Raw genomic sequence first — 12,988 nt, 5'->3', positions numbered from 1 at the left:
TCATTCCTCATGATGACAGCAACATCGGGGAAATGGCTTGAGTGGACCATCAAAGATACTGCAGCATCATGGAAAGAACTTTCATAGCTCATCTGATGTCACCTCAAGCACAATGATTTTCATTGTCGCAGATTCACACATTCTGCTGTCAGCCAGCAAGTGTATGGTAATCAAAGCTAGAGAAATCGAGTGACATGCGTGTATGAACCAGGCTTTAGTGCTTTGAAAGAGAATATATGAATGTAAGAAGAGCCATGTTGGATCAGACCAAGGGTCCAACTAGTCCAGCATTCTGTTCACAAGGTGGCCAGCCAGCTGCCCAAAGAAAACCCACACGCAGGACATGAGTGCAACTCCCACCCATGTTCCCCAGCAACTGGTGTACATAGGCATACTGCCTCTGATCCTGGAAGTAGCCATCAGGTCTGGTAGCCACTGTTAGCCTTCTCCTCCAGGAATTTGTCTAACCCCCCTTTTAAAGCCATCCAAATTGGTGGCCATCACTATGTCTTGTGGTAGCGAATTCCATAGTTTAACTCCGCGCTGTGTGAAGAAGCCCTTCCTTTTATCTGTCCTGAATCTCCTACCAATCAGCTTTATGGGATGACCCCTTTGGGTTCTAATATTTTGAGGGGGGGGAGAAATATATCTCCCTATCCACTTTCTCCACACCATGCATAATTTGAGCTAACTCCATAGAAAATTATGGCTTTTGAGCCAACTCTATTGGGTGATATCCAAGTTCTATCTATATTGTAAAATCTGGTGTTTTTTTCTTAGGTCCCTTGTTTGCCAGACCCAATATAAGCTGATCAGATTTGATTGTGTGCTGGTACATATTTGGGTTCTTATCTGCAAACCTGGAAAATGTCCTTTAAAAAAAAAATTCTTCATGTTTTGAAGGGTCTTCTCAAATGCCGAACCTTTTTGATTTAAAATTAAGCATCTGAAATGAAATGCAGGATTAAAAAGACTAAAATAACACTCAATGGCAGTGTGTTCTGAAAATATTTCTGGGGGATTTGAGGGTGGGAGGGACACCCATAACATTTACTTCCAAGTGTAATTCATCTGGAATCCTAAAGGTGGTAGTATTATACTGATCTGGACATCTTTAACAAACTTTTAAAGTGAATGAAAGAATTATTCGAAGGTGTGGAGAGAGACAGCATGGTGTGGGAATGAGAAGGGCTATCGAACACTGCATTGGGGAAAGCTGGCATACATGATTAAAACCAATCAATTGTGCTCATGCCCGATGGCTGATTAGAAGACTAAATCGTTGGATGCTTTGCAAAACAAAGTGAATTATAATTGCCACAGTATTTTATCATCATCATTATCAACTGCCATACGCTCCAGCTGTTCCTGATTTCTGGGGATTTTGCTACTCTGGCACTTACCCCTGGTAAATTATCTTCCCTATTTTGTTTTTGGGGAGGCCTGGTTAATTTTTTTCTTACTCTGGGTATATGAGAACTACCTTCTCTCTCCCACCATTCCCCCCAAATCTTCCTCTTTCTTTGAGCTGCAGCAGTCCTATAAGATTGTTAGATCCAGTGTAAGATAAGCATTATGTGTATTAAACATTACACCTTTATAAATTAAGGTTTTCTATATGTTTCAGATGCATTAATCCACAACTCAAATCTTTTGCCCTGGGCATCTATACTTTAGCTATAAGAGTTCTAGGTAAGTATGAGTCCTGTATTTCCACCAGATGTCGACAGCATTTTTAATTCAAAACATGACTGAGATTATAGTGCCTAAAAATAGATGGTGTGATTCCCCCTGCTTTCATGCAGTTTGGTGCACGTGCAGAGTTGCACTTGTGAAAGGGGAATTCTGCAAGGAATTCAACGGACCGGTTCACGTGATCGCCAGGCAGGTAACAAGCCACAGCCTGAGTTTTGCTTAAACAGCCCTTGAGTTCTGGGTGGTTTGTTAACTACAGAAGCAACCCACCCTGACCGGGTTCAGACAACATGGTAAGCCACGCCAATGAGGGTAATTAAGCAAACTGGGCCAGGATGTGACTGGCACACATGACATGGTTAACAAGCCACCATGGCTTGTTAACTGTGCTGGCAATTGTGCGAACTGGGTCATTGTATAGCTCCTGTCGCTACACAACTCTTGTCCATGGCTCATCCAGTATAAGATAAGCACTGGGTAAGATAAGATCCACTGAGTCCTGTTTTAATGGAAAGGATATTAGATAGATAGATAGATAGATAGATAGATAGATAGATAGATAGATAGCCAAACACACAAGACAAACTGCAGCTTATAGAGTGGAAATGAATGAATTTAGGGAGAAAAATTCTCTACCAAATTATACATTAGAATTCAAGAGTGCTCACTCATCTAATCATGTAGCTTACATAGTGCTCACTCATTTAATGTGAAGCTTTTCATTCTTCTTACCATATCATTATGCTGTCTCATAGAATATCAAATGCTCTTTCAAATCCATGTTTTGCTTTTCTGTAATGCAGCAGGAATCCCAGCTCCAGTATACTTTGGAGTATCAATAGATACAACTTGCCTCAAATGGGGAAGCAAAAGATGTGGAGGCCAAGGTGCTTGCAGGCTGTATGATTCGAATGCCTTTAGGTAACTAGGTGATTTCTTTTTTACGTCTGAAGACTTCATTTCTTCAGAAGGTTCTGAAGATGCAATCCTATGGATATAGTGGATCCAGAGGATATAATGGAGCTTCATCTCCGAGTCTGGAGAGAAGGCTCTGACCTTGTCACCTTGGTTCTCCCCTCCCAACGCCTGAGGAAAGTTCTGCATTAATCACCTCCCTGATGTCAGAGCTAAAAAGGGGTGGATGGGGTGTGTGGTGTGGGCACATCTGAGGAGGCTCTGAATCCACAGGATTCCAAGCAGTCCCAGCCTTCAACCATGCCCACAACATGGGGGGAAATTCCAGCTGTTGTAAATGATTTCCTTCTCATTGCTCCACCCACACTTTGGAGTGCTCTGACTTGGCAGGTAGGATTGTTCTGCTCAAGTAGTAATAAGCAGTTGTGTGGAACCTACAGGGTTTAAGTGTCATTTGATTTGCTGATCTGCTTTGATGTCATCGTTGATGTGTATAGTCAGGAGGCCCCTCTGGTTGCCATTGGCTAAGCTTCTCTGATGTCATAGAGGGGCATAGGAAGCCTACCTATAGCCTGCTGAATACTAATGAAGATTTGAGAGACCTTGGACTAGGGGTGGGGAACCCCCCCCCCCGCGTTCTCTGGGCACCTGCCAAGCCCCTGCCCCCTCTCGTGCTGGGCACACTGCGATGAGTCCAATGTCAATAACATTAGACTTCCCCGCACTTTACATACAATGATCTAGCCACCAGCTCTGCTCTGGGCCCCAGTGCAGAAGCCACTACCACAAAGAGCGTGTGTATGCCTTGCTGCTGAAAAGGAGCAGTCCACTGGATAAGTGCAGGTTAAACTGCAGCACATGAGGAGGTGAGGTTTAATCCTTCCTCTCCTGCTGTTATCCTGAAAAAAATAACCCCCCACTGATGACACTTAACTTTAGGGAACAAAAACTCCCATTTGTTTCCCCCCTAAAGCTAAATGATGTGTGTGTGTGTGCGCGTGCGCGCGTGTGAATTTTCTCAGGATCATGGTGGGGCCAAGAATGATTAAACCTCCCCTCTTCAGATGTTGTGGTCCCAATCCACATTGCTTACTTAAAAGTAAAAAGAAAAAGAAAACCCAATGAGCAAAGGGCTGGATGCACCTGATCTTGGCTGATCTCGGAAGCTAAGCAGGGTCAGTCCTGGTTCATACTTGGATGGGAGACCGCCTGGGAATCAGGCTTCCTGCATTGAGTAGGGGTTGGACTCAGTGGTCTTGTAGGCCCCTTCCAACCCTATGATTCTATGAGATCTATGACCTACAGAGCTGCATTCTACATACTTAATGTAACATGTAGTTTAGTCATGAGAGAAATGGTATTCAGTTCATATTGAATCTGAGCATTAGAACTAGGCAAATGCATATTCTGAACCAGATAATAATGAGTTTCAAACATATGTAAGTCAAACTTCATTGATCTAAGCAATGGATTCAACACCCTTCTCACCTCCCCACAGGTATATCTATCTGGGTTTGACGGTTGTTTTGGGCACCATGTCCACATTCCTGAGCATCGCTGTCTTACTTGTTCTAAAGAAAAGGTATAGTCCACACAGTGAAACCATCACAACCAGTGGAGAGAAAGAAACAACTTTGGTTACAAGCAGGAAAAGTGACTTTGTTAATAGCGACCATTTGATTCAAGCAACCTACTGGCCAGAGAAAGAAACTCGACTTTAGGAAATCTTGACATATTCTAAGAAGATTTTGTTCTCAGCAGGAAATTCTGACCTAAGTTCCATTATAAGTTAATGCTTTTGCTTAAGTGTGAGTGGGGTGGGGTTGTAATGTGTAAATACCAAACACCTTTCTAGATGTTGTAGTAGCCTGAAAATGCAATTTTGCATTTGACTATCTACAGGGAAAAACTCCCCCTTCTCTGCATGTAATGACCATCACAGTTGGTGTGTACATGAATTGAGGTTTCTCTTTGGTGCAGTAAATGATACCCAGCATTCCTTGGGGGAATCTGTCATTTGGAATGGAAGTTGTGGCTGGTTTGCTGTTGAGGTCCAGAAACCTTTTGCCATGACAGTTTAATTGTTACAATCACTTGTCATTGTCTTTTTGATGTAGAAAATCATTCTTTCGAGGATGAAAGGTCAATTTCTAGCCATTCTGAGGACAAAAATGCACGGTCAATATTACATTTAATACAGTTCATTTAAAGGGTAATGCAGACATCTTAAAAGTCCCCAGTATTTGGCTGAATTCAACCAATGATTGATTACTTAGCTGTCCAATCAATTTTTTGTTAGCTTGGTGTCCTGAAAGGAATAACGATGGTGGTCCTTGCTCATAGGGGCTGGCTATCCTCAAATCTGCACTTTCTTACCCCAGTAGATATGGAGCTAGAAAGTAGGGGGCATGTGTCTTAATTTACTTTCAGAAAGAGTATATATGGAACGGCAGCTCCTATCCATCCATCCATCCCTCAACAGTTAAGAGTTCACAGACAGGGCTGATATCAAGACATTCAGAAGAACAAAGGTCTACCTAGTCTACCTGTGGAAAGCACACTAGAACGACATGACTGCAATAAGACCGTCCTGTTAGTGTTTCCTGGTGATTGTCTCTGATCCTGGAATTAGTACACAGGGATGTATGACAATTTTGTTTTTGCTCGCAAAACATGCAAGCATGCCCTGTTTGAAGCTCCAAACTCAAGTGCAAGCACATGACTATAAAAAATATTCACAAATTTTCGAACACGTTTGTCTCATTCCTATTTCCCAGTTTGATTTGCACAAATATCCTAATTTATGCAAATTTCATCCATGGACTTAATCAACCCTACATTATTGCCACAGTTGGGAAATTTGCACAAATCTCCCAGTCAATCGCTGCTTGATTTGTGCAAGTTTCCCGTTTTTGTAGAGTGAGCAGTGATCACAAACGCAAATGGGAATCGGGCACAAGGTGAGTGGCAAGAATCCGAGCGATCTCAAACATCGCACGTTCGCCCATCCCTATTAAGTACACAGCCATCGTAACGAATAGCCATTGATAGCCATTTCAAATTATCCTCTACCTTTTACCCTAATAAATTGTTTTAAAAATGATGAAGATGTTATCGCATCCCATTGAGCGTTCTAGGCAATATAGGTCAAATTCATATAACATTGTTGCAATTGCTTTCTTCTAAATTTTAAAATCGAAAGTTTCTTGGAGGTGTTCATTTGGAATGGGCTATGCTTAGGAAGACAAGCCTCTTTTTTCAAAAAATAGTTCACACGTAATGCAAAGCCATTATGGTTAGGGAATTTCCATTAACCATAGTTGCTTCACGTGTCATGTGTGGGGAGAAAACCACATCCCGCTTGGTTAATAAGACACCCCTGCTAACCACCCCCCTGCAAAAGGGTTAAGGGCCCAGGCTGGCTTACCATGTCATCTGGTGGGCTTCCCAGTGGTTCAGATGGGCTCTGGAGGATTTCCAGGCCATGATGATAGAGTCTACCAGCTAGAGTGTCTGCCACTGTGGGCGACACTCTACCTGCTGTGGACTTCCTCTATGGTCATGTGGTCATTTCAGCCACCAAAGCTGCCACTGGGAGCCCATCCACACTGTGGAGGATATCAGGATTCCTGGTAACGATACCAGGAAGATCACCAGATAACTATGGAGGGGAGGTGGTTAGCGGAACCAGGCAACGCTGCATGATTCCTTGTCATGAGATGGGCGTGGTCATTGTGTGCACTAACCCCCACTTCCATAGTTATCCTAACCATCCTCCCCCTGTGCATGTCTGAACAGGCCCAAAGACTTAATCTTTAACCCTAAGCATACTTACCATTAGGTAGGTCCCACTGAACACATTAGGAAGAACGTCCATGTGAACATGTCTATGATAGGGCTGTTGGAAAGAGATCTTGTGCGAACCTTTTGAAGGAATTTTGAATGGCAGCTGTTTCACCCTTGATATGAGGTTCTTTTTTGAGGGTTTTTGGAAATTGTGTGTGTGTGGGTTCTCTCTGAGTGTAGGGTGTGTGCGAGTGTTTTGTTGTTACCTGACAAGCTGATGTACAACATGAATTGTGTATATGCTTTACTCTAAATACATAAATAAACAATGAAATTCTGTGTCAAGACAGCCCAGATTGTAGTCTAAGGAGAGCGGAATTCTGCAGCCTGAGTCAGCAAGGCAAACTTGTGTATATTTGGTTATCCTGTCTGAAAGTCTCATTTTATTTTGCATAATTTGCAGTCTAGTCCTATGATGCTGATCTCAAAGTTCAATGGAGTTGGCTCCCAAATAAGCATGCATAAGATCACTGCCTTAGTCACTGAGATGGCCAAGAAGCCGCACAGGGCATTTGAACAAAACACCCCGATTCGCTCTCTTTCTAGCATTTGAGATCTCACTAGGCATTGCTATGCAGTGTCATTAATGCCCAGGGGGCATTGTGGACTTGGAAATGTGACCAGGAGACTGCTGGAGAACCTTATGGCTTCAAAAAAAAGTATGAAAAAGAAGAAAGAAAAAAGCTCTCAGACATCTGATCTATAAAATGGAAGTAAGGTAAACCAAATCTACCCCTTGAAATTCTCAGAATGTTTTCCTGCCCCCTGAAAGCAGCCAAAAGTCTTTCCTTTCGCCGGGATCAAATCATCCCAGGAAAGGGGGCTTGGATTTTTTGCATGGCTCCCTTGCTCACATGATTCTTTGCATTCTAAAGTTAGGAATGCTGCTTTTAATTTTTAAAAAATGACCTACTCTGGATGGGCGGCTAATAAATCCAATAAATAAACAAATAAATAAATTGCCGCAGTTTAGACATATCACTGAATACAAACCTGGCCACCTCATTCCATGTCTTTTTCTTTTCTTTTTGTATACATTGCATAGATATGATGATGTAATAAGAAATGTGATTTTCAAAAATCCCTTTGGAAAAAAATCAAAATATATTCAAAGAGCACTGCTTCAAAGGGTTTTGGAGTGTGTGCATGTTTTGCATTAATATATAAAGAGACATCCATTTCTATTTTGTAGTTCATCTCTCCTAAGTGTGGGAAGATAATTTCTACAAAATACCGTCTCATCATGACAACTCTTCACCATGCAAAAAAGAAGAAGAAAAAAGCCTGTGATCTTCTATACAGCCACTGTACAAAAATAGATGTACAGAGAAGTTTCAGGCCCATTTAGAAACACATTTCACTTTGGTAGACATAGGTGTTATTTTCCAAGATAGCTGATGTACGAATGGGGTTATGCGATAATTCATGAACAAATGCATGTGGAAAGCTCATTTTGATGGCAAAATATTCATTTGTTACGTCAAGATGGGTAGAAGAGCTATTGCTGGTCATTGTAATCACTGCTGACGTCAAGTGGATAGAATGCCAAACTTGCAGCAAGAACTTCCGGGTCCAAATCCTTTGAAAGAGAAGACTGACAACTCTTCAATAACAGACTGTCAAGTGGGACAGATGGCCACCCTACTGTATAGTAGGGTGGCCAGGGCTAGTATCTAATAGGGGCCGTGTGCACACAGCCAGCCCTGCTGACCAGGTCTGTGTGCACAGCTCCTACCACGTGCAGCCACGATATCGCAGTTCTGGGGCCAAGCCCAAACACATGTGGAAATGTGCATTTCCAGAAGGGGCAGGTCGCAACACGTGCAAAAAAATGTGCTTTTCTGGAAGAGGCGTGACCTGCCCCTTCCGGAAATCTGCAGTTTCATGTGTACTGGGGCTTGCCCCCAGAAGTGGAATATCGTGGTTGCACGCAGACCTGGGCTGGTGGGGCTGTGTATGCACAGACCGGGTCCTGGTGAGCTGGACGTATGTGCATGGCCCCTATTGGATACTACCCCAGATGTTCTACTTTCAGAGGACAGTCTTCTATTTGAAGGTGTCCTTTATTTGAAGGGCTGGCCTGTGCAAGTCATTTACAGGATGAAGGACCATAATAACAGAAATCATTTCCCACCACAGTTTAATTGTAACTATCGCTCCCATTTTTGTTGCAGTCCTTTTGATGCAGAACATCATTCTTTAGAGATGAAAGGTCAATTCCTAGCCACCCTGAGGACAAAAGTACCTTCAATTATGGCATTTCTTCCATTTAAATTATAGTTATTATTTCTAAATTTGCCTCTATGTGTCTGAATTAGCATATGCAAATGCTATGCAGATTGGTGTCATCTTTCCCCCTAATTTTGGTGATGCATTTCCTCTGTATTTGGCATTATATAAAGGCCCCCTCTGCTTTAGAAAAAGAGCCGCCCTGGAGACAGCTCAATTCAGATTGGGAGTGTGGCACTAGGAAAATGGTGATTCATCCCTTTCCCAATGAAATACCCCCTCCCCTGATGCTGTTTGCCCCATTAGAGAAATATCCTATGGATTAAACTCTCCCTCCCCCAGTGTTGTGGGCAAGATCCAAATCCCCAACCCACAGCGGCTTCTTACAAAATGTAAAGAGATAGATCCGATCAGAGATGTCTGACATCTCATCTAGTTTATCATGAACATGATTCCTGCGACAGAGTTATCAATCCAAGATGACAAATAACCCACTAGAAAGCTGAAGGGAGAAAATCCTGGTAATCCTACACACTTGCCAATTCTGGCACGACACGATCCTAGGCTGCGGGCCCCAATCTCATACAAGTCTAATCTTGGCCTGTCCCCAGCCTCAGTCAAGGGGGCAGCAGACCTTGGCTCTTTTCCCGCTGGAGGGATGCCAGATGTCGACTTGCACCTATTTCCAGGCTGCAGGAATCTGGCTGCCTTCCCAGCTTCTGTTTAGAAATGTTCAGATAATCCAGATGCAATGAAACGGCTTCAGATTTGTGGGCTGCTGGAAAAACAAGTGCAGTGTACTTCTTTGAAGGCCTCTGTATGTACACACGGCTGGCTCTTGTACACACACCACCACACGCCGCCACCACAGAAAGACGTAACAGGTAATGTCGATTTTGAGGTCTCTCTCGGCTCAGACTTTGCCCCATTTGGCATCTTCTCCTTCCGCTGAACAGAAGTGTTGCTATGGGAGATGTTTGGGGGCTGTTTGGTAGCACTTTTTATTTGCCCTAGCGTAATGCCAGTTTCATTTCATGGCTTTGGTTCATATGCTACAACTGTACCTTTTAATCAGGGACAGTCGCAATTTCCCAGTCACTGTTCCTGTTAAATTGCTGTTCTTATTTTGTCTCTATTTCCCTCCCCTCTTTCAGATGCTTTGTTAAATGTGATAGAGGGAATTGCTACAGTTGTCATTCTTCAGGTCTCTCAATTTTGTGTTTGTTAGGGTGACATTAGGTTGTATCTAATGTTAGTCTTAAGTCCCATTCATTTCAGTTGGTCTACTCTAAGTACAACTAATATTGGATACAACCACGTGTGTCCTATTTTACCAGTGGAGGCTGATGGCTCTGATTTTGGTGGAGCTGTGCATCTATTCTGGGTTTCAATCAGAATCAGCCAGAACTCTAAAGGAGCTATGCAAGGTGCTGAACCATACCCCCCCCCCCAAATAGGGCCTTCAGAGTTCTGGATAGTTCTGACTGAAATGGAAAATGGATTCACAGCCCCACCGAAATCAGAGCCACCAGCCTCTGCTGTATTTTACTGAACACATTCCACTGTTTAAAGGGTTGCCAGAGGACGACCCTCTGAAGAGCTGTCCAGTCCAAGACTGGTTTCAATGATAAAGGACCCCTATGAAGGGAGGGCAGGCGTTGCCCTTGAAACTGCTCATCAGCAGTTGACACCTGGATATCAGAATGAGCAGGGTTACCTGGTCAAAGTCATATCCACCTTGTATTTCTATTTAAATGACAACTTCCTGCCCCCCCTAAAATAGCATATATGCACATGCATTAGCATTTTGAAATCTGGCTACCCGTGTATGTGTGTGTGAGAGAGAGAGACAGAGAGATAGAGAGAGAGACTGAGAGAGAGAGAGAGAGAGAGAGAGACTGAGAGAGAGAGAGAGAGAGAGAGAGAGACTGAGAGAGAGAGAGAGAGACTGAGACTGAGAGAGAGAGAGAGAGAGAGAGAGAGAGACTGAGAGAGAGAGAGAGAGACTGAGACTGAGAGAGAGAGAGAGAGAGAGAGAGACTGAGAGAGAGAGAGAGAGACTGAGAGAGAGAGAGAGACTGAGAGAGAGAGAGAGAGACTGAGAGAGAGAGAGAGAGAGACTGAGAGAGAGAGAGAGAGAGACTGAGAGAGAGAGAGAGAGACTGAGAGAGAGAGAGAGACTCAGAGAGAGAGAGAGAGAGAGACTGAGAGAGAGAGAGAGAGAGAGACTGAGACTGAGAGAGAGAGAGAGAGACTGAGAGAGAGAGAGAGAGACTGAGACTGAGAGAGAGAGAGAGAGACTGAGACTGAGAGAGAGAGAGAGAGACTGAGAGAGAGAGAGAGAGAGAGAGAGAGACTGAGAGAGAGAGAGAGAGAGACCGAGAGAGAGAGAGAGAGACTGAGAGAGAGAGAGAGACTGAGAGAGAGAGAGAGAGAGAGAGAGAGACAGAGAGAGAGAGAGAGAGACTGAGAGAGAGAGAGAGACTGAGAGAGAGAGAGAGAGAGATTGTATCTTGCCTTTGGTGCACATTCTTATAAATGCATACACAGGAACAGTAAGGCATCATGCAGTGCACTGCTTGCCATTTTATGCACTGCAGCTTCCGCTGCATATTTTGAACTGTGATATCATCCTGTCCAACATTTATGTTTCTAAAGGCACAATCCTATAATAATCAGCAGCAGCAGTCCGAAGTTGGAGGCTGCCGAGTATCCAGTGCAGGGTGGCTGGAGCATGGATGGGATCCTCACCTCCATGTTCTGGCCGCCCTGCATTTTCCCTAGACATCTCAGCATGGCTTCAGGGAGCGGGAGGGAAGTTGGCCAGGAGGCACGTGGGATCCTCACCTCCATGTTCTGGCCGCCCTGCATTTTCTCTAGACATCTCAGCATGGCTTCAGGGAGCGGGAGGGAAGTTGGCCAGGAGGCACGTGGGATCCTCACCTCCATGTTCTGGCCGCCCTGCATTTTCTCTAGACATCTCAGCATGGCTTCAGGGAGCGGGAGGGAAGTTGGCCAGGAGGCACGTGGGATCCTCACCTCCATGTTCTGGCCGCCCTGCATTTTCTCTAGACATCTCAGCATGGCTTCAGGGAGCGGGAGGGAAGTTGGCCAGGAGGCACGTGGGATCCTCACCTCCATGTTCTGGCCGCCCTGCATTTTCTCTAGACATCTCAGCATGGCTTCAGGGAGCGGGAGGGAAGTTGGCCAGGAGGCACGTGGGATCCTCACCTCCATGTTCTGGCCGCCCTGCATTTTCTCTAGACATCTCAGCATGGCTTCAGGGAGCGGGAGGGAAGTTGGCCAGGAGGCACGTGGGATCCTCACCTCCATGTTCTGGCCGCCCTGCATTTTCTCTAGACATCTCAGCATGGCTTCAGGGAGCGGGAGGGAAGTTGGCCAGGAGGCACGTGGGATCCTCACCTCCATGTTCTGGCCGCCCTGCATTTTCTCTAGACATCTCAGCATGGCTTCAGGGAGCGGGAGGGAAGTTGGCCAGGAGGCATGTAGGAAGCTGCATAATGCAGCTTCCGTGGTCTCCTCCTCTCCCTGCCCCTGGGACTGTCCCCTTTTTGCCATCTCTGCACTCCATTTCGAAGCGCAGAGACATAGCTGTGAGGAGAGAACCATGCCAGCTAACGGGGGGTGGGGGAGGGGTGGGGATCCCTGGTTCTGACGTTCGATCCCAGAAACTGAATTATCCTATATCCCACAGGCGCTGTCTAGGGGGCATAGGATTGCGCCCTAATAGATCCTTAACCGAAGCTGCAACCACCGTCTTGACTTCCAAAGCAATGGAGGGCAGGCAATTGGAGAACAAATGCTGATAGCATACAACAGACAGGGTAGAACCTTCTACAAAGCGGACCAGGAGGCACTGCTCAGGCAGTGATTACTGGATGAGAACAGTGACAAGCAGGTCCCTGTTTTCATCTGTGGAACACTGGAGATGATGCTGATTTGTGATTCATGGAATTTGGACAGTGAACCTGGCGAATTAGGGTTGGTCTAAACAACATCTGCTGAATAAGTGAGGCAACACCAATAGGTTTGTTGTGACCATAGTCCAACCATGAGCATCTGAGGGCGCAATCCTACGGCCGCTAGTCAGTGGCTAGATGGACACAGAATTGATCGGTTCCTGGGATTGGCCCCACACTCTGTGCTCAGAAGAGCAGTGCGGAGCAGGGGAAATGGGGCGTTCCTGGGGGTGGGCTGTGGCGGCTAGGTCAGAAGTGCCGGTATGACACTTCCTATGTGTCATCCGGCCTCCCCACCCCGTGCTCTGAGGTCCTGCGGCTAG

The 12,988-nt window shown here is 45.1% G+C and overlaps 2 protein-coding genes across 5 annotated transcripts in view; both read left to right on the top strand.

Annotated features, from left to right (window-relative positions):
- Positions 1-6,749, top strand: part of SLCO1C1 (solute carrier organic anion transporter family member 1C1) — a 36,237-nt gene extending 29,488 nt beyond the window's left edge. For both annotated transcript variants that reach the window (XM_084809176.1, XM_084809177.1), the window contains 3 exons: positions 1,628-1,692; positions 2,499-2,616; positions 4,109-6,749. In XM_084809176.1, coding sequence (XP_084665302.1) covers positions 1,628-1,692; positions 2,499-2,616; positions 4,109-4,331 — 406 coding nt within the window. In that variant the 3' untranslated portion in view covers positions 4,332-6,749. The remainder of the gene's footprint in view (positions 1-1,627; positions 1,693-2,498; positions 2,617-4,108) is intronic.
- Positions 6,750-9,406: 2,657 nt separating this feature from the next.
- LOC146339367 (solute carrier organic anion transporter family member 1B3-like) overlaps positions 9,407-12,988 on the top strand; it is an 84,500-nt gene continuing 80,918 nt past the window's right edge. For 2 of the 3 annotated variants that reach the window (XM_084809186.1, XM_084809183.1), the window contains exon 1: positions 9,421-9,569. The gene's annotated coding sequence lies outside the window, so the exon portion shown is untranslated. Of the gene's footprint in view, positions 9,570-12,988 lie in introns of all 3 variants that reach the window. The other variant, XM_084809179.1, reaches the window with a different exon arrangement.

Source organism: Heloderma suspectum, chromosome 7 (genome assembly GCF_057233095.1).
Source record: "Heloderma suspectum isolate Gila_16-S chromosome 7, 16-S_ref, whole genome shotgun sequence".
Taxonomy (NCBI): domain Eukaryota; kingdom Metazoa; phylum Chordata; class Lepidosauria; order Squamata; family Helodermatidae; genus Heloderma; species Heloderma suspectum.
The sequence above is the reverse complement of the archived record's forward strand: the minus strand, read 5'-3'. Positions and strand labels throughout refer to the sequence as shown.